This window comes from Prionailurus viverrinus, chromosome D3 (assembly GCF_022837055.1).
Source record: "Prionailurus viverrinus isolate Anna chromosome D3, UM_Priviv_1.0, whole genome shotgun sequence".
NCBI lineage: Eukaryota > Metazoa > Chordata > Mammalia > Carnivora > Felidae > Prionailurus > Prionailurus viverrinus.
Genome location: NC_062572.1, coordinates 67,687,569 through 67,713,753, shown reverse-complemented (window position 1 = coordinate 67,713,753; position 26,185 = coordinate 67,687,569). Strand labels below are relative to the sequence as shown.

The following is a 26,185-nucleotide window of genomic DNA, read 5'->3' as shown; positions in this document are numbered from 1 at the left end:
GTTTTCTGTAGTTTGAACGATTCTTTTAAAAGAACTGAAATTAATTAGAGGAATTGGTAAGCATGCTTTAGCTAATTTACTTGAATGTTATTCAGATTAGAGGCCTAGATTATTCAAGACTGATCTCTTTCCAAGATTCTAGAGTGCTTTGTGATTGATTAAAGAAGAATTCATAAACTAGGTAACTGGATATGTAGCAGAGTTCACATGTGGTAATGTTGAAGAGCCTCGCTGGCTTGTCTGCCAAGAAGACTGATCTATATAAAAATGTACTGTAGGCAAGAAAAGAACAGGACAACTAAAATTTTCAAGGAAGTAAAACTGGTAAGTGAGGTCTGAAAGATTGGGACAAAGATTGAGAAAGAACATATTAATGAATAGAATTAGGAACATTTGTTAATATCTTCTCATTGTTAATTTTCTTTAACATCTTTTACAGGCAGTGGTTTATAATTATAACCAAGTTGGTCAGTTTTTATGGTATTTTTGGTCTTATTTAAGAAATTTTTACCTTAAAGTCTACAAAGATAATTATATATTTTACTAAGAGTTTTAAAGATTTACTTTTGTTATCTAAGAGCTTAGTCCACTTACTAGAGTTCTTCAGAGAAATAGAGTGATTAGGATGTGTATAGAAAGATTGTAGGGGCTGGCAAGTTTGAAAGGGCAGGTGGATAGGGCTGGAGACTCCTGGAATAGTTGTGTTTAGAAGCAGAATTCCTTCTTGGTGGACCTCACGTTCTCTAAAGGCCTTCCAAATGGATGAGACCCATCCATGTTATGGAAAGTAAGCTTTTTTTTTTTTTTTTAAAGTAATCTTTATTCAGAGTATTTCAGATGTTAATCATGTCTAAAAAATACTTCCACAGCAATTAGACTGGTTTGACCATAAACTAGATACCATAGCTTAGCCAAGTTGACACAGAAGATTGACTGTCATTGTTGCACCTGGCTGGCTCAAGTTGGTAAGGCATGAGATCTCAGGATTGTGAGTTCAGTCTCCACATTAGGTATAGAGCTTACTTAAATAAAATGGGTTCCTGGGTGGCTCAGTCGGTTAAGTGTCCAAATCTTGATTTTGGCTCAGGTCATGATCTGATCTCATGGTGAGTTTGAGTCCTGCAACCAGGCTCTGTGCTGGCAGTAAGGAGACTGCTTGGGATTCTCTCTCTTCTTGCTCTCTGCCCCTCCCCTGTGCTCTTTCTAAATAAATAATAAACATTTTAAAAAGGTAGGAATGCAAGCTGGTGCAGCCATTCTGGAAAACAGTGTGGAGGTTCCTCAAAAAACTAAAAATAGAGCTACCCTACAACCCAGCAATTGCACTACTAGGCATTTATCCAAGGGAGACAGGTGTGCTATTTCGAAGGGGCACATGCACCCCCATGGTATAGCAGCACTATCAACAATAGCCAAAGTATGGAAAGAACCCAAATGTCCACCGTTGGATGAGTGGATAAAGATATGTATACACACACACACACATATATATGTGTATACACACACACGTGTATACACACATACATAGATATACACATACACAATGGAGTATTACTTGGCAATCAAAAAGAATGAAATCTTGCCATTTGCAACTACGTGGATGGAACTGGAGGGAATTAGGCTACGTGAAATTAGTGAAGGACAAAAATCCTATGACTTCACTCATATGAGGACTTTAAGAGACAAAACATGAACATAAGGGAAGGGAAACAAAAATAATATAAAAACGGAGGGGGACAAAAGAGACTCCTAAATATGAAGAACAAATAGGGTCACTGGAGGGGGTGTGGGAGGGTGATAGGCTAAATGGGTAAGGGGCATTAAGGAATCTACTGAAATCATTGTTGCACTATATGCTAACTAATTTGGATGTAAATTTAAAAAAATAAATAAAAAATAAGGGCGCCTAGTTGGCTTGGTTGATTTGAGCGTCCGATTCTTGATTTCGGCTTGGTTGTGATACCAAGGTTGTGGGATTGATCCCTGCATCAGGCTCTGTGCTGAACATAGAGCCTGCTTGGGATTCTCTCTAAGTTAAAAATTTTTTTTCCATATATTCATATCCAATTTTTAAGCTCCATTTATTAAATGAGCCCTCCATGTAACCTGCTGTGATACCGGTGTTATATTTAAGTTCCACCCATGCCTGGGTCTTTCTGGGCTCCTCATTTTTAAATTGTTAACAGGTATATAATTTAAAGAATCAAAAAGTCAAGACAGTTGTTTATGAGAAAAGGAAATCCCTTGTTTGCCTATCCCCAACCTCTACAAAGGCAACTGATTCCTTTTTTTTTTTTTTTCATGTTTATTTTGAGAAAGAGTGCACGAGTTGGGGAGTGACGGAGAGAATTCCAAGCAGGCTCCGTGCTGTCAGCGCAGAGTCTGTTGTGGGGCTCAAACTCAGGAACCGGAAGATCATGACCTGGGCCGAAACAGTCGGACACTTAACTGACAGCCACCCCGGCACTCCCAAAGGCAACTAATTCCTATTCAGTTATTTTGTCAGCTCCGTATTGCAATGGTGCCACTTCCTGATTTGTACATTATGTGTGTAATCTGTTGATTTCACCCAACGGGTAAGAATTTTGCATGTGCACACAACTGCTATACTACACCACCATAAATCTATTTAACTATGATCACAATATGAACAGATGATGATTTGGGTTAAAGAGAAATGCTGCTCATAGGACTTCTTTATGATCTGCTTAAACCTGAAATGGTTTTTTGTTTTTGTTTTTTGCAGTGACATGAACAATTTATTTTTTAAGTTTTGTTTTTTTAAATTTACATCCAAATTAGCATATAGTGCAACAATGATTTCAGGAGTAGATTCCTTAGTGCCCCTTACCCATTTAGCCCATTTCCCCCCCCCCACACCCCCTCCAGTAACCCTCTGTTTGTTCTCCATATTTAAGAGTCTCTTACGTTTTGTCCCCCTCCCTGTTTTAATATTATTTTTGTTTCCCTTCCCTTATGTTCATCTGTTTTGTCTCTTAAAGTCCTCAAATGAATGAGGTCATATGGTATTTGTCTTTCTCTGCTAATTTCACTTAGCATAATACTTTCCCGTTCCATTCACGTAGTTGCAAATAGCAAGATTTCATTCTTTTTAATTGCCGAGTAATACTCCATTGCATATATCTACCGCATCTTATCCATTCATCCATCGATGGACATTTGGGCTCTTTCCATACTTTGGCTATTGTTGATAGTGCTGCTATAAACATGGGGGTGCATATGTCCCTTTGAATCAGCACACCTGCATCCCTTGGAAAAATGCCTAGTAGTGCAATTGCTGGGTTGTAGGGTAGTTCTATTTTTAGTTTTTTGAGGAACCTCCATACTGTTTTCCAGAGTGGCTGCACCAGCTTGCATTCCCAAGAAATAGTTATTTTTTAAAATTTATTTTGAGAGCGAGTGGGGAGAGGCAGAGAGAATCCCATGCAGGCTCTGTGTCCCGACAGGACTGATCTCCCGAGCTGTGAGATCAAGACCTGAGCCAAAATCAGGAATCGGATGCTTAACTGAGACACCCAGGTGGCCCAAGTCTTAGAATATTTTAAAGCATGTCTGGTTTACTTGGTCTAATAAAAGGACAAACCATATCTAACAAGTACACCCTATGAGAAGAATTTTTGTGAATGGTTCTCTGGATTTTAGTTTCTACTATCCACTAGCTCTAGTGATTTGGTAAGTCATTTATTCATCTGGATTAAGAATTGTAGAAGAGGGGTGCCTGGCTGGCCCAGTCGTTGGAGCATGTGGCTCTTGATCTCAGGGTCGTGAGTTTGAGCCCAACATTGGGTGTAGAGATTACTTTAAAAATAAAGAGGTAATGGTTTGGGGAAAAAAATTGTGCTGGAAGATGGCAAGAGTTCCCCTAAAGCTGTAAAGCCTCCCTGATAGTTTTGCTGACCTAGAACCCAACACAGTCTATTGCAACAGTGAACCAGGAGAAACCAATTCTGAGATGACAAATGTTATTTTTTTTATTAGTCACTCAGGTGAGCAGGTTGGGAGACCACAGGCATGGCGCTGTTCTCACCAGATGTGCCTAGCCTAAGTACCCAATGGCCCTGCTGTGAGGCAGCCAAAAGGCTGCCATAAAATGAGTTTTTGTACAGCTTATCATCTGAGAAAGGCACTTGACCTTTGAAATGTAAGGTTTTATAGCTTTCAGATAAGTATTTTAAAATCTGTTTGAGGATTATTAAGTCTAGCTCTGCAGAAGGCCTCTAATGTCTCAGCTCTGTAATCTATGTGAGAATATTAAGATAGGCATATCTTAAATAAAATAGTGTTTAGTTTAGCTATTTATTACTCAACTATGAGATGAGCACTAAAGGATACAAAATGAGTGACATAGAAGGACCCTCTAACTTTCCTAGGATAGGGAGGAAGACCAAAGACATTTGTTGTAATGACTTTATAATGCTGTGCAATTACTGTAGTGACCAGAGCAAAGTACTATTTGAATTGAAAAATCCATATCTATTGACAGAAGTGAAAAAGAGTTCATGGGAGAATTGGCCTTTGGCAAGAGGTAGACTGTTTTTTAATTTTTAAAAATATTTATTAAATGTTAATATTAAATATTTTATACTTATTATATTGTGTTATATAATATATAATATAATTATATATTATATATGTAAATATATAAAAACATGTATTTATATATAATTATAATATGTAATATATAATATATTAAATATTATTTATATTAAATATTTTAATAAAATTAAATATTAAATATTTTAAATATTTATTCATTTCTGACAGAGAGAGAGTGCGAGCAGGGGAGAGGCAGAGAGAGAGGGAGACACAGAATCTGAAACAGGCTTCAGGCTCTGACCTGTCAGCACAGAGCCCGATGTGGGGCTCGAACTCATGAACTGAGATCATGCACTGAGCCGAAGTCGGACGCTCAACCAGCTGAGCCACCCAGGTGCCCCAGAGGTAGACTTTTTAATTATGAAAATACTCAGTCCTAAGGAAAAGTTGGAAGAATAATACAAGCAACACTCTTTTACTATCCATCAATATATGCCACATGTTAATATTCTGATGCATTTGCTTTATTTTTCTGGGGAACTATTTGAGAGTAAGTTGTAAGCATCCTGACATTTCTGACACTTCATCTAAAAAATTTCAGCATCTGTGCCCTAAGAATAAAGACCTGCAACTCATCTGCATAACAGAACAGGCTTGTTTTTCCAAACATCTTTCACCTTGCTAGTGAGTTTTCTCCCTTTTGTGTCTTCAGCCCCTCCCCCTTTCTTTAGGTCACATAAGCTTCATGTTGCCTCTTTGGAATTCCATGTCTATGTGATTCCCCATACATATGCCTATTTAAATTTGATTTTTTCCTCTTTTTTAAAGAAATAGGGGTGCCTGGGTGGCTCAGTCCATTAAGTGTCCAACGTTTGATTTTGGCTTAGGTCACAATCTGACCATGAGTTCAAGGCCTGCATCAGGCTCCATGCTGGCAGTATGCAGCCTGCTTTGGAATCTCCCTTCTCTCTGCCTGTCTCCTGTGCACACTCTCTCTCAAAATAAATAAGCTTAAAAAAATAAAGACCATCTATATAGCCACAATACCACTATACCTAAGAAACAACTGACTCAATAATATGCTGTCCATATTAAAATTTTCCTAATTGTCTCCCCAGCATCTTTTATAATAGCTATTATTAAAAAAATATGTTTATTTTGTGTGTGTGTGGGGGGGGGGGGTGGCAGAGAGAGAGAGAATCCCAAGCAGGCTCAGTGCTGTCAGTGTGGAGTCCAACACAGGGCTTGATCTCATGAATCGTGAGATTATGACCTGAGCTGAAATCAAGTCAGACGCTTAACTGACTGAGCTGCCCAGGTGCCTGTAAAATAGTTATTTTTTTTAAGTTTATATAAAATTCCAGTTAACATACAGTGTAATATTAGTTTCAGGTGTATAATTTAGTGATACAACACTGGTGCTCATCACAAGTGCACTCTGTATAATAGTTATAATTTTTATTAAACAGTTTTTTTAAATGTTTATTTTTGAGAGAGCAAAGGGGGGAGAAGCAGAGAGACAGGGAGACACAGAATCTGAAGCAGACTCCAGGCTCCAAGCTGTCAGCACAGAGCCCATTGTGGTGCTTGAACCTACAAACCACAAGATCATGACCTGAGTTGAAGTTGGACACTTAACCAACTGAGCCACCCAGGCGCCCCTGTATAATAGTTGTATTTTTAAAATTAATGTGAATATCTTGTTCTCCAATAACTTTTCACTGGATGTTTTGGGGATCTATTGATTCTTACCTGAAATAGAACATTGGGAATTGTAAAATGGTGATATCTATCTATCTATCTATATATTTTTTTTACCCTTGCTGGTATTCTCCTCTGAAGGAAAGCTTTCCCTCTCAGGTCAGTACGAACCATGGATTTTTTTTTTTTTTAATTAAATATATTACAGTATAAGTTCTTTTTTTTTTTTTTTAAATTTTTTTTTTCAACGTTTTTTATTTATTTTTGGGACAGAGAGAGACAGAGCATGAACAGGGGAGGGGCAGAGAGAGCGGGAGACACAGAATCAGAAACAGCCTCCAGGCTCTGAGCCATCAGCCCAGAGCCCAACGCGGGGCTCGAACTCACGGACCGCGAGATCGTGACCTGGCTGAAGTCGGACGCTTAACCGACTGCGCCACCCAGGCGCCCCTATTACAGTATAAGTTCTATTCTTGACAGAGGATGAAGGTCATGGGCATTAAGGGTAGAATTAGCATACATGAACGAATAAAAATGGTGAAGTAGTTTATTTTGGGAATAGTGACTTAATGTGCTTGCAGCATATGGTATATATGGCTGGGTTGTGTTTTACACATTTGAACCTGTTAATGGAGGGCTTTGAAGACCACTGAAACATTTGGAATTCTCAGTGATGATCAGTTGTTGATCAGAGCTACTTAGGAAAACAGCAATGATTTGTTGATAGCTTGGAGCAAGAAAATCAGAAAGCCAATTCAAAATTCTCAGTAAAGAGAGTATGGAAAGGGAGAAAGAGGAAGTAGGTTTGAGGGACATTATATAAAAGTATTAAATATAGTACTGGGAATTCATGAAAGGAGAGAAGATTGACCATGAGCCTTCTGGTTTGGGCAACCAGAGTAGTGAGGGAAAATCAGATTTGGAAGTAGAAGTTAGATCATTTAATTTTGTATAAGTTTGTTATCTATTTGTTGAGGTTAATATCTCAGATGCTCACTATAGATTCAATTTAGGCCAGAAATGTCTCCTGAGAGTCCTCAAAAGGACGATACTGAAGTACTGAACAGTGTTCTCAAGAAAATCTTAATAGGAAACAGGGACAGGTTCCCAAAGCTATGTCATTTTTCAGTGTGGGACAAGAGATTTTGTCAAGGTGTGATTTGGTAAAATCATTCATATTCGTGGGGGTCAATACTATCCAGAAATAGCCCCTTAATTGTTTGACCTAAATCCTTTAAAGTCATTCCCCACAAATATTCTTTAGTTTTTGATGCACACAGAGTGACACAGTCCAAGACTCATTCCTTAATGGGTAAATAGATTTCCAGTTCCTTCATTGGAGATGGTTCCTCAATTCATGTATGGAAAGTGTTGCAAGTTCCAAAAGAAGAGCAGTATATCCTTCAGTTTGTCAACTTTATCAAACACTTAAATATGTATTTGTTCACCACCGTGTTAGGCAATGAGTGTATCATGACTCATTCCCTTAAGGGAATAGGGAGGTGAGATAAATACATATGAAAGAGAATAATCAAAAGTAACATGAGAATGAAGCACCAACATGAGCATCTTCCCAAACCACTGAGTCCAGAAAGGAAAGCTTTGCCAACAGTCCCGGAAGTGTTGGAAGAGGTTCCAACATGGAACATTTCCTAGTTCTCACTTTAATTAAGTCTATTTTCCTATTCCTTTTATGGTGGTGCTTTTTGTGTCCTGTTTAAGGAATCTTTATAAATTTGAACTCAAAAGCAAAGAGTAAAATAATGATTGCCAGGTGCTGGGGAGGGGGGTTGGAAAAATGGGGAATTGTTGGTCAAAGGACACAAAGTTCAGTTATGCAGGATCTAGAGAGCTGATGTACAGCATCAGCTGCAGCTACTAATACTGTTTTGTATACTTGGCATTTGCTAAGAAGTTCATCCTAAGTGTCCTCACTACACACAGAAAAATTGTAACTGAGATCGTAGATATTAGCTTGATTGTGCAATCATTTCACAATTTATATGTGTATCAAAACATCACGTTGTATGCCTTAACTATTTAAAATTTTTATTTATCCTATATACCTCAATAAAGCTGGGGGAAAATCTTAGTTTACCTTAAGGTTAAGTTTTTTTTCTTTCTTTTTTTTCTCTAGAAGTTTTATTGTTTTCACATTTGGGTCTATGTGTCAGGGGTCCAAGACCACGCTCAGGACCAGTAATTTTCTAGAACTCAAAGGACTCGCCATACAGTTGTACTCATGGCTGTGATCTATTATAGTAAAAGCATACAAAGCGAAATCAGCATGGGAAAGTGCTCGTGGAGTGATGTCTGGAGGAAACCAGGCCCAGAGTTTCAAGAGTTGCCTCCCAGTGGAGTCACACGGGATGCACTTAATTCCTCCAGCAATGAATTGTGACAGTATATGTGAAGTGTCTACCAGGGAAACTCATTAAAGCCTCAGTACCCAGGGTTTGTACTGGGGCCACTCATGTAGGCACTTTGCTTAACACATACCAAAACCCCAGACTTCCAGCAAGAAGGAAGCAGGTGTTTAGCATAAACCACATTGTGCAAATAATTTAGCTACAGTGAGCCACTTATTATTTAGGGAAAGTTTTTTTTTTAATGTTTATTTTTGAGAGAGAGAGAGAGCACAAACAGGAGAGGGGCAGAGAAAGAGGGGAACAGAGCATCTGAAGTGGGCTCCATGTTGACAGCAGACAGCCTGATGTGGGGCTTGAACTCTCAAACCATGAGATCATGGCCTGAGCCCAAGTCAGACACTTAACCGACCGAGCCCCTTAGGGAAAGTTTTATATCAACGTTGGGAAATGTTTACCCAGCAAGTCTGCAGACACCAGCCATGGGCCAACTTTGCCAAGTAGGCGTCTCTCAGGACAGCATTCCCGGCCTGCTACGTGAGTTCTTCTGCGCAGGTTTGACTCTGAAGCAGGGTGATACCAACCTCCAGTACTGACCTCAGTCGTGTTCTCCAGGAGTCCTGGACTTAGCCAGCAAATCCTGTTAGCCATGGAGGTCTGTTTTAGAATGCTGGGTACCTCAAGTTTCTGTATGAACCTTTTTTGATTTGGTTAAAGGTACTAATTCAGGCCTGGTACAACTCTCATCAGTAAACCAAAGCTGACCTGATGCCTTCCTGGGCTGAGGCAGTACATGATAGTATATTAGGATTTTTAATATTTGTTTGTTTGTTTATTTGAGAGAGAGAGAGAGGGCACACGCGAAGGTGGGGAGGAGAAGGGTAGAGAGAGAGGGAGAGAGAGAATCCCAAGCAGACTCTGAGTAGTCAGTGCAGAGCCTGACATGGGGCTCGATGCCACAAACCACGAGAGCAGATTGATACACTGCTGACTGAAGTCCTTAGTTTATTGAGATTTCTTTTGCTTTATTTTCACTTTCTATCTTTCCTGCCCCGTTGGATTTTCTTAGTTTTTACCTAATGTCCTTTTTTTGTTCCTTAGATCCATCTAGGACACCACATTAATCATCATGTCTCCTTAGGCTCCTCTAGGCTGTGACAATTTCTTAGATTTTCTTGGTTTGTGGTGACCTTGGCAGTTTTGAAGGGTTTTACTCAGGTATTTTATAAAATGTCTTTCAGTTTGAATTTGGTATTTTCCTCATGTTTAGGCTGAAGTTATGGGCTTTTGGGTGGAAGACCACGGACATAGAGCACCATTTTTGTCATGTGATATCAAAGGTATGTACTATTAACACGAATTATGACTTTTTTTTTTCTTTTGCCTTTCCTTTGTGAATTATCACTGTTGATGTTAACCTTGATCTCTTGCCTGAGGTACTGTTTGTCAGGCTTCTTCACTGTAGGGTTACTCTCTCTCCAACCCTTTCCACACTGTATTCTTTGGAAGGAAGTCACTATTCCCAGCTTCCATTTAAAGAGTGAGGAATTGGGGCGCCTGGGTGGCTTGGTCGGTTAAGCGTCCGACTTTGGCTCAGGTCATGATCTCACGGTCCGTGAGTTCGAGCCCCGCATCGGGCTCTGTGCCAACAGCTCAGAGCCTGGGGCCTGTTTCAGATTCTGTGTCTCCCTCTCTCTCTGCCCCTCCCCTGTTCATGCTCTGTGTCTCTCTGTCTCAAAAATAAAAATAAAAAAACGTTAAAAAAAAAAAAAGTGAGGAATTATGCTCCACCCCTTTGAAGACTGTCTACACAGAGTATTTGGAATTTTGCTGTTTATTTAGGTATTCAGTCAATCTACTTACATCAGTATGGACTCATGGTTAGTTGTTTCATATTTGGGGTTCTAATCCAGTATTTCTTTTGTTCAAATTGTCCCAGCTTTGGCCATTGGGAGCTTTCAGTTGGCTCCTGTATTCCTTTGATATGGCCCTAACTATTTTGCGTATTTCTTGTCTTAATGCACTTTCTGACACTACAAGATACTCTAGGCTTGTATATTTCCTGCCCCAGCCCTAGAACCAGTCCTATGCCTGTTTGTTTTTTTTTAAATCATGTTGTCTGTTTTGTTTGTTTGTTTCTTTTGAGTTTTATAAGTTCTTATATAGATACTGGATATAAATCCTTTTTGGACAAATGTGCTATCAATTTGTTCTGTTCTGTGGCTTGGCTTTCACTCTCTTAATGGTGGCTTTTGATGGAAACACAAGCCCCTATGTGCAGTTGGTTGTCCTCTGTGACAATAGATACCAAAATTTTCCCATCTTTACACTCCTTTATGAGGAACAGGCCCTTTGAGTCCCTTACTTCACTCCCATTACCTTATGAAAATTCAAATCGTGATGGTATCCAGCCAGCCAGCCCTTGCTTTGATGCAGGCCAGACAGAGCTCCTCACCCACCATGCAACTAGCCCTTGGTCACTTCAGGCTCCTCCTGGATGTTTGTCCCTTGTATTCGATTCCTGTCCTTTCCTCAATCTACTCAGCTTCCAACCTAAGTGACAGAAATCCAGCCACTTATCTTGACATTGACTTGGCAGACCTAATAATACAGCTTAATCCTGCCCTCTGGTGCTTTCAGACCCTGGCTGCTGCTTGGCCAGGTTCTGGTCCAGGGATCCCATCTGGCTTTAGCTACTTGGCCAGTACTCCCACCAGGTTTTCCCCCTGCTTCTTGGAATGGAGGGAACAGACTATGGGAACTGAAAGAAAAATTGATAGTGCTGATGATCAGAGAGAGTTCATTGAATCCCCTGGCTGGGTCCATCATTGTCTAATGACAATGACACAGAGAGAGAGAGAGAGAGAGAGAGAGAGAGAGAGAGAGTGCAAGTGAGTGAGGGGAAGAGACAGGGAGAGAGAGAGAATCCCACAAGGGGCAGAGAGAGGGAGAATGTGAGAGGGAGAGAGAGAGGGAAAGAGAGAGGGAGAGAAACAGGGCTCACCCAAAGCAGGGCAGAAGGTCACCTGAAGTGGGGCTTGAGCTCACCCGATGTAAGACTCGAACTCACGAACCATGAGATCATGACCTGAGCTGAAGTCAGATGCTTAACTGACCGAGTCACCCAGGAGCCCAAGAGAATATCAGTCTTACCTTGAGGTGCTTTGCAATCTTCTTGGGAGGTAAGATATCCAAAAGGAACAGAAATTAGAGAACATAAGGATATAAGTAATACATGATTAAGGGCTTACGTGTGTGATATGGGTGACGAGTTCCAGAGATTCAAGAAGTGAGAAGACAACAAGGGCTGGAGAAATTGGGGAAGTGTGATGTCGTGGAACTTTATTTTTATTTATTTTATTTTATTTGTTTTTGATGTCGTGGAACTTTAGCAGGAGGAACAGTAGCAGGTGGCTGGTAAAGTGTGAGCAAAGATGGCGTGGCAAGACTGGGAAGAGCTGATGGCCTTGGGTTGGTTGGGGGGAGGGCAGGAATCTGGGCAAGGAGATCAGAAAGGTCAGAGCAGAGCAAAGCCAGGAATTTCTTGAAAGTCAGGCAGAGGTGTTTGGGACTTCATTACAATGGGCAATAGGGAAACTTGGTAGCTTTGTGAGGAGAGGAGAGACGCGAAGAAAGCAGTGTTTTAATTTTTTTTAATGTTTATTTATTTTTGAGAGAGAGATAGACAGAGTGGGAGCAGGGGAGGGACAGAGAGAGAAGGAGACACAGAATCCAAAGCAGGCTCCAGGCTCTGAGTTGTCAGCACAGAGCCCGATGCGGGGCTCAAACGCAAAAACTGTGAGATCATGACCTGAGCCAAAGTCAGATGCCTAACCAACTGAGCCACTCAGGCACCCCTGTTTTTTGTCTTTTAAAAGCTTATTTATTTTTGAGAGAGAGCCACCCAGGTGCCCCAAGATATAAATGCATTTTAAATTTTGGTGACATGATCAAATTCTCTTCACAAGGATTTTCCAGTTTTACGTGCAAGAGTCTATTTGGCCACTACTGTGTACTATCAAACTTTTTGTTAGGAAAAATGCATTTAATGACTTTAGAAAGTACTTCTGAAATGTTAAGTTAAAAAGCAAGATTCAAAATTTTATGTATAACAAATGTGTATTATTGGAAGAGATTATGCCAAAATATTAACAGCAGCTATCTTAAAAGTAATGATCATTTATTTTTTAAGTGTTGATCATTTCATTTCAAAATTGCTATAGCAATATTATTTAACTTTGTCAGTAAAATCTCTCCAATTGGTTATAGACCCTTAGATATAGTACACATTTTACTTGTCTTTTTACTCACAACACCTTGTCCAGGAGATGACTTTAATAAGTTTGAGGAATGAATGAGTAATACAGTAAATCCTTGGTTTGCAAGCATAATTCATTCCAGAAACATGCTTGTATTCCAAAGCACTTATAAATTTCCCATTAAGAAATTTTCCATTAAGAAACAATGGAAATGCAGATGATTTTGTGATAAATAAAAAATAATACATATAAAATATAAAGACAAATAAACAAATTAACCTGCATTTACCTTTGAAAATCTTCATGGCTGGTGTGAGGGAGACAAGGGAGAGGAGGGTTACTGTGTAGGATAACTTTCACTATCACTAACAGAATTACTACTACCTATTGGCTCCATGGAATCTTCTTCTGCATGGGGGCCATTGTATACACTTGCACGGATGTTGACTACAGTACATTATTAATAAATTCTTGTCTTATATTATATTTAATGTAATTGGCAATAAGGCAGCAGAGGAAAGGGTCTGTATCTGCAGGCAGCCTAAACCTAGAATGAAGCAAAGCATTCCTAAGCTTATTCTTGTATGGAAAACCAAAGGACTGTTAATAGGTGCTTTGAAGTGATTAAAAAATACACTAGTGTCAATTGTGGGCACTTTCCAACATTCTGAAAAATCACCTATTTCTGCCACACACCGCGGGCTGAGACTGAGCATCTGAGCATGGGAGACTATCACCCGCAATCCTGTAGAGAGAGAGAGAGAGTTATAATAATGTGGTTTGGCATCACATACCACTCATATTGAAGACATCACTCATTTATCAAGTTAAAATTTATTAGAAATGTTTGCTTCTCTTGGGCAACACTAGCAGAACAAGTTACTGGCAACCCACGGTTTTACTGTATTTTCCGTCAGTGTGAAGCATTTGCAATTTTCAATCCTGCCACCAGGTGGTAGAAGAGAGTTAAAATTCAGGGATCTTTGGAATCTAGGTGGTGAAACTCAAGCATTATGCACCATGACAGTTTGGAAGACTTTCTAAGACTTAAAAAGTACATGCATTAAAAGTAAAAACTTAGACAAGTAGAATTATGTCCAAAATATCTGCCCTGGGGCGCCTGAGTGGCTTGGTCAGTTGAGCAACCAACTTAATTTCAGGTCAGTTCATGATCTCACAGTGGTGGGATAGAGCCCTGCATGGGGCTTGGTGCTGAGTGTAGAGCCTACTTTAGATTCTCTCTCTCCCTCTGTCCCTCTCCCCTGCTTGTGCACGCTCTCTCTCTCTCGAAGTAAATAAATAAACACATAATAAAGTATCTGCTCCAAAATATTAAAAACTTCCAGGAAGCATCTTGGTGCTATCTTTCTTCAGCCTCTTTCATCTCCCCAGTGGGTGCTATTTCTTACCTCTCCTGCAGTTTAGCCTTCCTCCTGGTGTCCACTGAGGCCTCTCCTGTCTCCTGATGGTGTTGCCAGACTCCCCTTCCTTCTAACCTCACTGCTTTCCAAAGAGATGAACAACCGGATGAATGGATGCATGGCCTTAGAGTGACCCAGAGCTGGAGGCAATCTTTTCGTCTTTCTATTGTAGGTAACTCTGCTGGTGGAATTTCATTACAGTGGAACCCGGGTGGTATTACCAGGCAGAACCTTTTAGCCGTCCTTCAAATCCTCCCAGAATTGCCCTTTCACTGTGTCTGGACAGAGGTAGAACCTGCTCGAGAGGCAAATGCTTGCCTTTTCAGGCCTGTGGTTATAGGTGGTCATCAGCACTTGGTCTTGGTACCCTTGACCTTCATCTTCCCCTCCTTGAGCACCTACTCTTTGCCCAGGGTGGATTTGCTCCAGGAGTGACATCTCTCTTTGACCTTGGCCCTGTTTAGAAGTGTAGAACTCAACCCAGTTCTTCACCTGTTTAATACCCTGGGATCTTGGGCAAGACTTTCAAGCCTCTCTGTCTGCCACAATTTTGGCTCAAGGCCTGTAGCATCATGCAAAGCATCATGCTTTGTTCCAAAGCGCCATATTACTACCAAGGAGAGATAGGTCTGACTTGTCCTGGGGTTATGGAGTGTCCTTAGGGAGGGAGAGTGCATGGAGAGGAAGGAGGCTCTGGGCTGCTGCTGGAGTGGGCTTGCTGGAAAAGGGTCTTGGGTCTTGAGAATGAGGAGGAGGTCGGAGAGGAGCTAAGCTCTTGGAGGCGTTGAAAGGGCCCCGCTAAGAATCAAGGGCTGACAGCATCAATGACCTTTCTTGACTTTTAAACTAAAACCTGTCCAGGGGCTGATCTGTAGCAGGTGCATCTGGAATGTACTCAGGACTCCCTGAAGCGTTTGCACCTCACGTGACCGCTAGCATTGTCAGTCCTCGAGCTCTGCGGAGCTGACACCGGTCCCGAGACCACACTCCGATCAGGTCCCCGAGACCTCTATCCAGCATCCTGCCGGGCCAAGATTTCTCCGGGAGGAATTCTATTGGGGGAGGAGGGAGCACGTCGGCGGGAAGGGAGCCGAATTCGGCAAGGCGGCCGGACCAGTTCCTTGCAATCCTTGAAGTCTTCCTGCATGAGGGGACAATTCCCGGCTCCCAGATTGCCGGCTGCGGGACGTGGCGGGGCTCTACCCGGGCGCGCGCGTGGGCGCTGAACACTAGTGACCGCGAGGCGGAGGAGGTGGTGGCGGTGGTGGGGTGGTGGCGGCGGCGGCGGCGGCGGAGGAGGAGGAGGAGGAGTGTGTCCTGGGCGGGTGCGGTCGGGCGTGGTTTAGGACCCGGGGCGGCCTCCCCGCGGCCCGGAGACTCTCCAGCTGGGCCGCCCCACCGCAGGCTGCCACCCTCCGGCCTCCCCGCGCCTGCCTGTCTCCCCGCTCCACTCGGCCCCCTGCGACGCGCGCTGGCCATGACGGGCGCACTGTTCAAGGCGAACTTCTGGGTAAGTCGGCGCCGCCTGGGGACCTGTCCCGCTGCCGTGTCCCCTCTCTGCCCCGCCCCCAGCCCGCCGGCGCCCTCGAGTCGCCCGGGTGGAGTCCCCGGCGCCTCTGCCCCCCGGGCCCCAGCGGCACGGGGCCCCGAGTCTCACAGCCGAGGATCCGGAGACCCCGGCGAGGAGTGGCGCGGCCGGGGAGAGCGGCCGGTGCCCCCGAGGCTGTGCCAGGCGCGGGTCTGGGGCGGACCTGGGTGAGCTTCGCGAGCTGACCGCTGCAGGCCCCCCCCCCCCCCCCCCCCCCCCCCCCCCGCCCCGGGATCGTCGTCGTCTCCAGGTCCGTCCGGGCCCAGTCGGCGCCCGCCCTTCCCCGCAGAGGCTTTGCCCTGTTCCCGGAGCCCCCTCCCCGGAGCCCCCTCCCCAGGTCTTTGCCCAGAGCTGCTGGCGGCGTCCAAGGGCTGCCTGTCTCCCTTCCTCCGTCTGGTCCTCTTCCCTCAGTCCTGTCACTCCTCAGGGACCCCTCAAGGGCCTGTAAGCCCTCTTTCAGAGGAACTGCCCTCATCCTTTTAGGCCAGCACACCTCCCGACTCCTTACTTCGGACCCTGCGTGCCTCCATTGCTCCCCACCCCCCCCACCTTCCTGAAGTTTTTGAAGTTCCCCTGGGGCACTGCCCCCCTGCAGGTCCCATAGCAGGTATTGTCACTGTGGGGAAAAAAAAGTAGGGCAGAGAGTCTGCCTTCCCCCACCTCACAGTGTGACACCAGTCGTCATATCTCAGCCCAAATGTCACCTCCTCAGGGAGGCCTTTCCTGATTGTGCCCAACAGGCCCTATCACTAGTTCACATGTCACCATTCTGTTCCTTTGTAGCATTTGTCAGCCTGTGGTTTTGAACTGGGGAGACTGCAAGCGCATGAGCCTCTTGGGACAGCTACTGTGCAGTTTTCAGGGCCGGTGCCCCTTACACAGCTGATGCGGGGTGGGTGCTCAGCAAATAGTTGATGACTGAGTAAGTGCATCTGTATCGCCCAAGGGGCCTGGGACTGGGTGACAGCCGCAGCCTCTGTCCTCACAGGGCTCCACGCCACCACCCCACCGATAAATACTTGCCGATAAATACTTGCCGGAGTGGTTAGGGCCAGGGGCAGAAATGAGCTCTGGGTTGGGTAAAGGTCAGCGGGGAAAGAACCCTCTGTTTATACCTTCCCCCCTCCTCTGGCCTTATACTTTGGGAAGGTATCTGAGATCCTGAGATAGTTTGCAAAGGTATCTTTTACCTCTAATTTTCTGTATACTTTGTGTCAAATAATAGAAACAATAATAGCTGACATTACTGTGCACCAACGAACACCTGTTCTAAATGCTTTATACACACTACTCATTTCAGCCTCACAACTACCCTGTGAGGTAGCTTGCTTCCTATCTCATTTTACAGATGAGAAAACCGAGTGTCAGATTGTTAACCAACAATCCCAAGCTGCTAGAGCTGTTAAATAGTGGAGTAGGCCTCTGCACGGACCAAATGCTCTGTGAGTGCCTCAGTGAGGCTGGGGCCCAGCAAGATTGTCCCAGCATTGCTGTCTGCATGGATCCTTTGGTACTCCCAAAAGTAGATGGTGGGTCATCATTTGACCCTCTGTGTGAATATCTTTCTCCCCCTGCTCCAATCATGAGCTCCTGGAGGGTAGGTCCTGGGTGTTACCATCAGCTGAGCCTTCAGCATTGAATGCTGCCTTACCTGTGAATGCTCAGGAATCAGGCAGACGGGATTGTTGGCTAGGCCTGGGGGCAAAGGAGCAGAAAGGAACCTGCTGGAGGCTTCGTGTGATGCCTCCACCCACTCAGGGCATAGAGGAGGCAAGGCTGTGGTTAGCACAGAGGGGAATAACTTTCATGTTTCAAGAATGAGAAGGTTGTGATCAGATACAGTAGAAAACTTTGGAAGCACAAGTGGGTATCAGTGACTGAATTTAATAAATATTTATGAAATACTTTTCCTGTATAAGGATTTCTTTTTTCTTCTTCTTTTTTTTTTAAATTATTTTTTAACGTTTTTATTTATTTTTGAGACAGAGAGAGACAGAGCATGAACGGGGGAGGGACAGAGAGAGAGGGAGACACAGAATCAGAAGCAGGCTCCAGGCTCTGAGCCATCAGCTCAGAGCCCGACGCGGGGCTCGAACTCATGGACCGTGAGATCGTGACCTGAGCTGAAGCCGGATGCTCAACCGACTGAGCCACCCAGGCGCCCCTGTATAAGGATTTCTAATTGAGGTGGCATTTGCAGAGTAAGGCCACTACCTTGGTTGGAAGGTATATTCCCATGAGGAATCAAGGTACAGAGAGCAGGCTTTGGCTTCAAGTTTGTGGAGGAGGAAGGGGCGGAGGTAAGAAGAGTCCAGCAGGGGCCACGGAAACTGGGCCAGGGGGTCTAGGGTGGAGACCATACGGAGGAGAAAGGAGGAGATGAGGGAGGAGTAGCAGGGGAAGAAGATGTCAAAGCCACAGGGCAAGGCAACCATTGAAGGTGAGCATTAGGGGAAAGGGAAGGAGGGCTCAGAGGAGGCTCCATGTAATATGAACTGGAGAATGAGATGCGGGCCCAGAGATAAGGAAGTCAGGAGGAGGAACTGGTTTGTGGGGAGAGAGGGAGGAGGAGGAGGAAGAGGCAGAGCCAATATTAACAATATTTAACCACAGGGGTAGCAATGGTGAGGACCAAGGCCAGCAGCCAACCCAGCCCTTGCCCCCACACCCCCCCAGCACCATGCCAGGACTGGTGGGTATGGGGAGGTGTTGGGAGGGGGAGGGTCCTGGAAAGGGGACAGATGTGTGAGGCAGCAGGGTTTGGAGCTATTTTGTTTCAGTAACCAGTGCAAACACGGCAGTGAGTGTTCTCTGATGTCTGGTGGTCAACGGGCTGACAATGGGCACCTGCAGGGTGCTGTGGTAGTAGACCGTTGGTTGGCATTCTGGGTTCGAGGAGCTGGTCTGGAGGAGATGGCCCTGGCCCCTTGTGAGCTGTCCAGGTGAGAGAATACAGAGAACAGCATGAAGTACAGAAAGGCATTGGTTACCAGTGGAGGCTCTGAGGTGGACTGGCCGGGTTCGAATCCCCGTCGCGCCCCTTACCAGCCGTGTGCGACTTTAGGTGGCAGGTTACTTCAACCTCCCTCCTCCCGCCCCGCCACCAAGCCTCAGTTTTCCTTCCTCAGTCCCATAAAAATGAGATATTAATAGCGGCTACCCCATCAGAGTTTAGTACCGAGATTAGCACAGTGCCAGGTGAGTACCTGTGATTGTCAGCTGTTACTACTATCAGCACAGAGGTGACAATTAAAGGCAGCACAGAGGTGACAATTAAAGACAGTTGACAGTCACTTGAGGAGAAAGAATGAAAAGACAGGAAGTTCCCAAGGAGGCACTCTTGAAGAATACCTTTGTTTAGGCAGAAGAGGAGAAAGGACAGAGAAATAAAGACAGGGATGTAGGGACACAACCAGGAAAGGGCTGTCACACGCCCAAGAGAGAAATGTTCCATAGAAGTGGAAAGGCCTGTGGTCAAATTAAGTAGGTGTTCCAGAAAAGGTATGAGTCAGTACATACTTTGTATGTAATCTTACTCAAATGACCCATGGAAATACTTTCCATGGATCTGTTTGAAAGAGAGTACTCAGTGTTCTTTACTAATTTTTCAAAACATTTTTTTAAGTTAATTTATTTGGAGAAAGAGGGAATGTGAGCAGGAAGGAGCAGAGAGAGGGAGAGACAGCAGTCAGAGCTTAACCGACTGAGCCACCCAGGCGCCCCTACTCGGTGCTCTTTAAAAATGGGACGGTCCCAAGGGGCCCTGGGTGGCTCAGTTGGTTGAGTGCTGACTTAGGCTCAGGTCATAATCTCACGGCTAGCGAGTTTGAGCCCCACGTCAGGTTTGCTGCTGTCAGCACAGAGCCTGCTTCTGATCCTCTGTCCCCCTCTCTGTGCTGCCTCTCCCTCACTTGCATATGCTCTCTCTCTCAAAAATAAATAAAACACTAAAAAAAAAAAAAAAATAATGGTCCCCAACTGAGTTTGCCTGATGTGAAGCACCCAGGGGGGTTGTTTCTTTCCCACTCTTCCCTGTGCGTACCTGGTCTGTGGCTGCATGGTTAAGCAGTGCTGCGTAATTTATCACGTTAATGTAAATACTACCTTGTCAGAATAAGAGTGACCATGGATGTGGATTCCAGAACTCCAGGGAAGCAGCTAGGACACAGTAGAGGAAAAATCCCAGTCTTTGACACGGTCAGACAGTGTCTTCCAGATGTGGATAGGCACATGTGATATCGAACCTGTTCCAGCAGAGGTAGAAGTCCTCCCAACCTAGGAGATTCTCATGCTCCTCACTTGGGTGTGAGGCCCAACCTACCTCTGTACATTGTCTACATCCTTATTTTGACCAGGGCTTTCTGCTTCTCAAAGCTCTTGGTCTAGACCAGCTTCCTAGTCTCTGTCCCAGCCCTCCTCTGTGACCTCCTGCACCCGCAGTAGGTGGGGGCTTGCTGTTCTGCCTGCAGAGTGACCAGGGGAAGTCTTAGGGCTGTTTGAATTTGCTCATTGTCTTACTGTGGACCCAGGCTGTCCCTCTGCTCCAGATCTTCGGCCAGTGTGGAATCTTGTCATTCTGGGGCCTTACTGGAACGTGGGCAGGTGCCATATTGGGCTTTGCTCAGTGACTTTTCTCTGTACGGTGACCTACATCACTATGGGAAGCTGCTTTTTTTTCTTTTTTTTTATTAAAAAAAATTTTTTTTCAAGGTTTATTTAATTTTGAGAGACACAGAGAGACAGAGCATGAGCAGGGGAGGGGTAGAGAGAGAGGGAGACACAGAATCCAAAGCAGGCTCTAAGCTCTGAGCTGTCAGCACAGAGCCTGATGCGGGGCTTGAACTCACGGACTGCTAGATCATGACCTGAACTAAAGTTGGGCTCTTAACCGACTGAGTCACCCAGGCACCCCAATGTTTATTTATTTTTGAGAGATAGAGAGAGACAGAGCATGAGCCGGGGAGGGGCAGAGAGAGAGGGAGACACAGACTTCAAAGCAGGCTCTAGGCTCTGAGCTGTCAGCACAGAGCCTGATGCGGGGCTTGAACTCACAGACCATGAGATCATGACCTGAGCCAAAGTCGGATGCCCAACTGACTGAGCCACCCAGGCACTCCCTTTTTTTTTCTTAAATAAGCAGAAAAACCAGGTTATCACATAGACCCTTCATGTGGACTCCATGTGCTAGTTTCTACAATGTTCAGGGTGCTGCTTTATGTCTTTAATACTCTCTCTTGGGAACCTGTCTCTAGAAACATACCACAGGGCTATTTTCTATTGTTTTGCCTAGTGGCAAAAGGCAAGGTAAAGTTATTGACAATTACCCTTCTTGAATTCATTCTTCTTAGAGCAGCCAGTGGGATCTATCTTTAAAATAATTATCAAAATCCTTTTTTCTTGTTTTATCTTCTTAAAAAAATTAAAACAAAATTTTTTAATGTTTATTTTTGACACAGAGAGAGCGCTCGCGCGCGCGCGCACGTGCGCGCGCATGAGCAGGGGAGGGGCAGAGAGAGGGGGAGGCACAGAATCCGAAGCAGGCTCCAGGCTCTGAGCTGTCAGCACAGAGCCCAATGTGGGGCTCGAACTCACAGACCGCGAGATCATGACCTGAGCTGAAGTCAGATGCTCAACCGACTGAGCCACCCAGGCGCCCCTATCTTCTTAAAAATTTAATGAGAGGCACGGGACCTCTCTTAAAGGAAAATAAAAAATTACAGCTTTTCTCAACATCATTGTGCAGAAACTTGTCACCGCTTTACAAAATAATATGTTTATACAGCTTTTTCTTGACAGAAGGGCTCTAAAATTATCTATTGACTTACCGCTCTAATCAAGGATTTAGCCTTCTTATGTCATCACCTCTATTTCCCTGTAAAATTATATCACTAATTTTAACTTTTTATTTAGAAACAAATTTTTAAGTGTATTTATTTTGAGAGGGGGAGAGGGGCACAGAGAGAAGGAAAGAGAGGATCCCACCCAGGCGCCCCTAGAAACAATTTTAAAGTTACAGAAATCTCGAGAGTATAAAGAATTCACATATACTCTTCACTCAGATTCTCCAGTCTTTTTAATTTTTTTGTTTTTTTTTAAATGTATTTATTTTTGACAGAGAGAACGCATGTGTGAGCAAGAGAGGGACAGAGGAAGAGAGAGAGAGAGAGAGAGAGAGAGAGAGAGAGAGAGAGAGAGAGAGGTGGGGGCGGGGGGAGAGAATCCCAAGCAGGCTTCATGCTCAGTGTAGAGCCCAAAAAGGACTCAGTCCCACAACCCTGGGATCATGACCTGAGCCCAAATCAAAAGTCAGATGCTCAACTGACTCAGCCACCCAGGCACTCCAGATTCTCCAGTTTTAAACCCCATCTGCTTGTCTCTCTTTCTTTCTCTTAATAGATATATTTTCTCCTGAACCACTGAAAATAAATATCACTGTTTTGAAATCAATAATCACTATTTAGGTTGTCAGCATAAAAAGGTTGTTTACTTAAAAATAAATTGTATACTATGATTACATCTCCATTCATGCTTTTCCTGGACTTTTTTGTTTGTTTGTTTTTTTGTTTTTGTTTTTTGTTTGCATTATTCAACTTTATCAGAGACTTTTTTTTTTAATGCTCAAGCATATCAGGGGTTTTGTTTGTTTTATTTTTTATTAAAAATTGTTTTTTCCACAAATAAGCAAGTTTTTTCACAGACCAGACTTACATAGTGAATGCAGAGTTCAGAGGTTGGTCTATCAGATACCCATTATGCAAAGGCCTAAAAATATAACACGTGTATAGATAAGAACATATAGTTAAAATGTATTCTAAAGTGGGTCTCCTGGGTGGCTCAGTCGGTTAGGCATCCAACTCTTGATTTCGGATCAGGTCATGAACTCACAGTTGGTAAGTAGGTTTGAGTCCCACATTGTGCTCTACTCTGACAGTGAAGAGCCTGCTTGGGATTCTTTGTCTCCCACTCTTTCTGCCCCTCCCCATCCAAGAATAAATAAATAAACATTAAAAAATGTATTCTAAAGGAAAAAAGATTTGGTGTATTCAAAACTTGGTATAAATGTGTATGATGCATGCTCATTTATGGATTTTTCTGGTGAAATAGCTATAGATTTCATCATCTAGTCAAAGCAAAATAATGATTATATCTAAAATTTAGAATAACCACTATCTGTACGACTACTTGATAATTTTGTACTTAATTTTTGTATTTATCATTTACTACTTCCTAAATGTAATCAGAATGTCCAGTTTTTATTTTATATTTTATTATTTTATTTTTACTTTAGGGAGAGAGAGAGAGAGCGTGTGAGTGGGGGAGAGGAAGAGAGAGAGAATCTTAAGCAGGTTCCATGCTCAGTGTGGAGCCCAGTGCAGGGCTCTATCATGGGATCATGACCTGAGCTGAAATCAAGAGTCGGACGCTCAGCTGACTGAGCCACCCAGGTGGCCCCAGAATGTTAAGCTTTATACATATTTTATTACAGAATAAATATCATCTACATTTCAGTATTAATGAAAACCTCATCCTGAGTAGAAGTGGCTGACATTGTTTTTTCTTTACCTGTGCTACAAATCTCCTATTTTAACAAAAAGGAGATTTCGATAAGAGGAGTTGTTGGTTAGCTTTAGAGTTGCATTTTTTTTTAATGTTAATTTGTTTTGGAGAGAGAGAGAGAGCAAGGGAAGGCAGAGACAGAAGGAGACACAAAATCGGAAGTAGGCTCTAGGCTCTGAGCTGACAGCACAGCGCCTGACATGAGACTCAAACTCACAAACTCTGAGATCATGACCTGAGCCAAAGTCAGACGCTTAACCTACTAAGCCACTCAGGCTTAGTTGTAATTTTTTAAAATTTGAAACTATTAAAGGGGCACCTGGGTGGCTCAATTGGTTAAGTGTCTGACTCTTGACCTTAGCTCAGGTCTTGATCTCAGGGTCATGAATTCAAGCCTCATGTTGGGTTCCATGCTAGGCAGGGAGCCTACTTTATCAATCAGTCAATCAATCAATCAAACCATTAAAAATTTCTAATTAAATAAACAAGGATGCTTTAAGTTAATTAAGTAATTAATTAATTTTAAATGTTTATTTATTTTGGGAGGGGTGGAGGGGCAGAAAGAGGGAGAGAGAGAATCCTAAGCAGGCTCCATACTCAGCATGGAGTCCATGCCGGGCTGTATCTCACGACCGTGAGATCATGACCTGAGCAGATATTAAGAGTCGGGTGCTTAACTGACTGTGCCACCCAAGCACCCCTAAATCATATATTGTGAAAATCCATGAAGATGGCAGAACCATACAGCTCACTCTAGAAAAGTCAGGCAATAGAATACATGGTATTTTCTTTTAAAAAAATTTGTTTTTAACGTTTATTTTTGAGACAGAGAGAGACAGACCATGAACGGGGGAGGGTCAGAGAGAGGGAGACACAGAATCTGAAACAGGCTCCGGGCTCTGAGCTGTCAGCACAGAGCCCGACGCGGGGCTCGAACTCACGGACCGCGAGATCATGACCTGAGCCGAAGTTGGACGCTTAACCGACTGAGCCACCCAGGCGCCCCAATACATGGTATTTTCAATACCAGTGTCCAATAGCTGCTGTGAGTCTTACAGCCTCTCAAAACAAGGGCTTCGTCACCTGTCTCAGAGTCGTGGGGTTCCTATTTCCCAAATAACACATGTGTGAGCTAAGTAGGAAAATCAGACTTCTCAAAGATATAGTAGACTGGTGGCTTATTTGTTTAAACCTACTTTCTGGAATCGGCTGTTTGCATTTTGGGCTGAAGGTTAGCCAAGGGTCAATAGGAGATTTTGACATATCTAATAGATGTTTGTTCTTCATGAGAATAGAAAAGCTTTTCTCCAGTGGACCCTAATGCCCTTGTCTTAAATTCTTTGTACTATTTGTATGTTCAGGGAGGCTCAGAGCAGCAGAGGGCAATCTTAAGCCACAGTGCAATCCATAACATTCATTATTCTCTGTCTTTGGAAACTATTATATAACCTTAAAACTCACTGTTCAAATATGGCTGTTTCATTAGCATTGACCAGGTCACACTGGATTGCATTTGTGGATTAGAAACTGGCTTCTTCTTTTTTTTCTTTTAAGTTTATTTATTTGTTTTGAGAGAGAAAGAGAGAGAGAGAGAAAGAGAGAGAGAGAAAATCCCAAGCAGGCTCCACGCCCCTAGTGTGGAGCCCCGTGTCGGGCTTGAACTCATGAACTGTGAGATCATGACCTGAGTTGAAATCAAGAGTTAGCCACTCAACTGACTGAGCCACCCAGGCACCCCGAAGACTTCTTTTTTAAACAGAAATGATCACAGGTAACTATTTTTGAAAGTTGAACAGAAGAGTATTCTTAGATATTAAATACCCACTATTCTTAAAAAAAAATGCTGTGATGATCTTAAATATTTTTTTCACAGATGACTATTCATTTTTTACACACATTATTGTTTATGGCCATTGATTACAGTTTCAAGTACTTTTATAAACCTCCAAAAATGACACTAAAATTCCCACCTGCCTCAATATCATAACCGTTTTCACAACTATATTTTAGCAGAGAAAGAGAAAAAAAAAAAAGAACAAGAAAAGGTGTAAGGCCAGCGGAAAGCTGACCCCTGCCTCACACCCACAAAATTCACACTTTGAACCACAGCCACACAAAACTACTTGCTATACCCCAAGGTGGGTGGGGCAGTGTTCCCTTGGCCCTGTCCCCAGGCTTTTGCATTGACTTCTGCTCCTGCTTCTAGGTCTTGGTTAAGAGAGTTTCTGAAAGCCCGTTGTATTTCTTTTCTTTCTTTTAATTTTATTTATTTAAGTAATCTCTAAACCCAACGTGGGGCTTGAACTCATGACCCAAAGATCAAGAGTCAGGTGCTCTTCCAACTGAGCCAGCCAGGTGCTCCAGCCTATTGCATATTTCTAACAGTACTTATCACTCAGTATTTAGTCATCACTTTCTTTGCCTGTCTTCTTTACAAGGCTATTGTCGCCTTTTGTCTCATTTACCTCTATGTCCTTAGAGCTTGACACAGTTCTGAGAACAGAGTATATGCTCAATAAATGTTTAACATGTGAAGAAGAAGTGAACACGGAAGTCTAACCTACTTGATTAAAAAAAAAAAAGGTATCCACTGCTCTTCGCCCCTACGCACACTTACATATATGTAATATTCAGGGCCATGCAACTGAATTCCGTATTTAACTAGTTCCCTTTTCATTTTTTAAGTCTGATAGTATGTATATTTTTTATTGTGGCAAAATACCTATCACTTAAAAT

At 43.3% G+C, this 26,185-nt stretch overlaps 1 protein-coding gene across 1 annotated transcript in view; it reads left to right on the top strand.

Annotated features, from left to right (window-relative positions):
- Nucleotides 1-15,648: 15,648 nt before the first annotated feature.
- PSTPIP2 (proline-serine-threonine phosphatase interacting protein 2) overlaps nt 15,649-26,185 on the top strand; it is an 80,333-nt gene continuing 69,796 nt past the window's right edge. Inside the window, exon 1 of the mRNA XM_047827952.1 lies at nt 15,649-15,814. Within this exon, the coding sequence (XP_047683908.1) occupies nt 15,782-15,814 (33 nt within the window). The 5' untranslated portion in view covers nt 15,649-15,781. The remainder of the gene's footprint in view (nt 15,815-26,185) is intronic.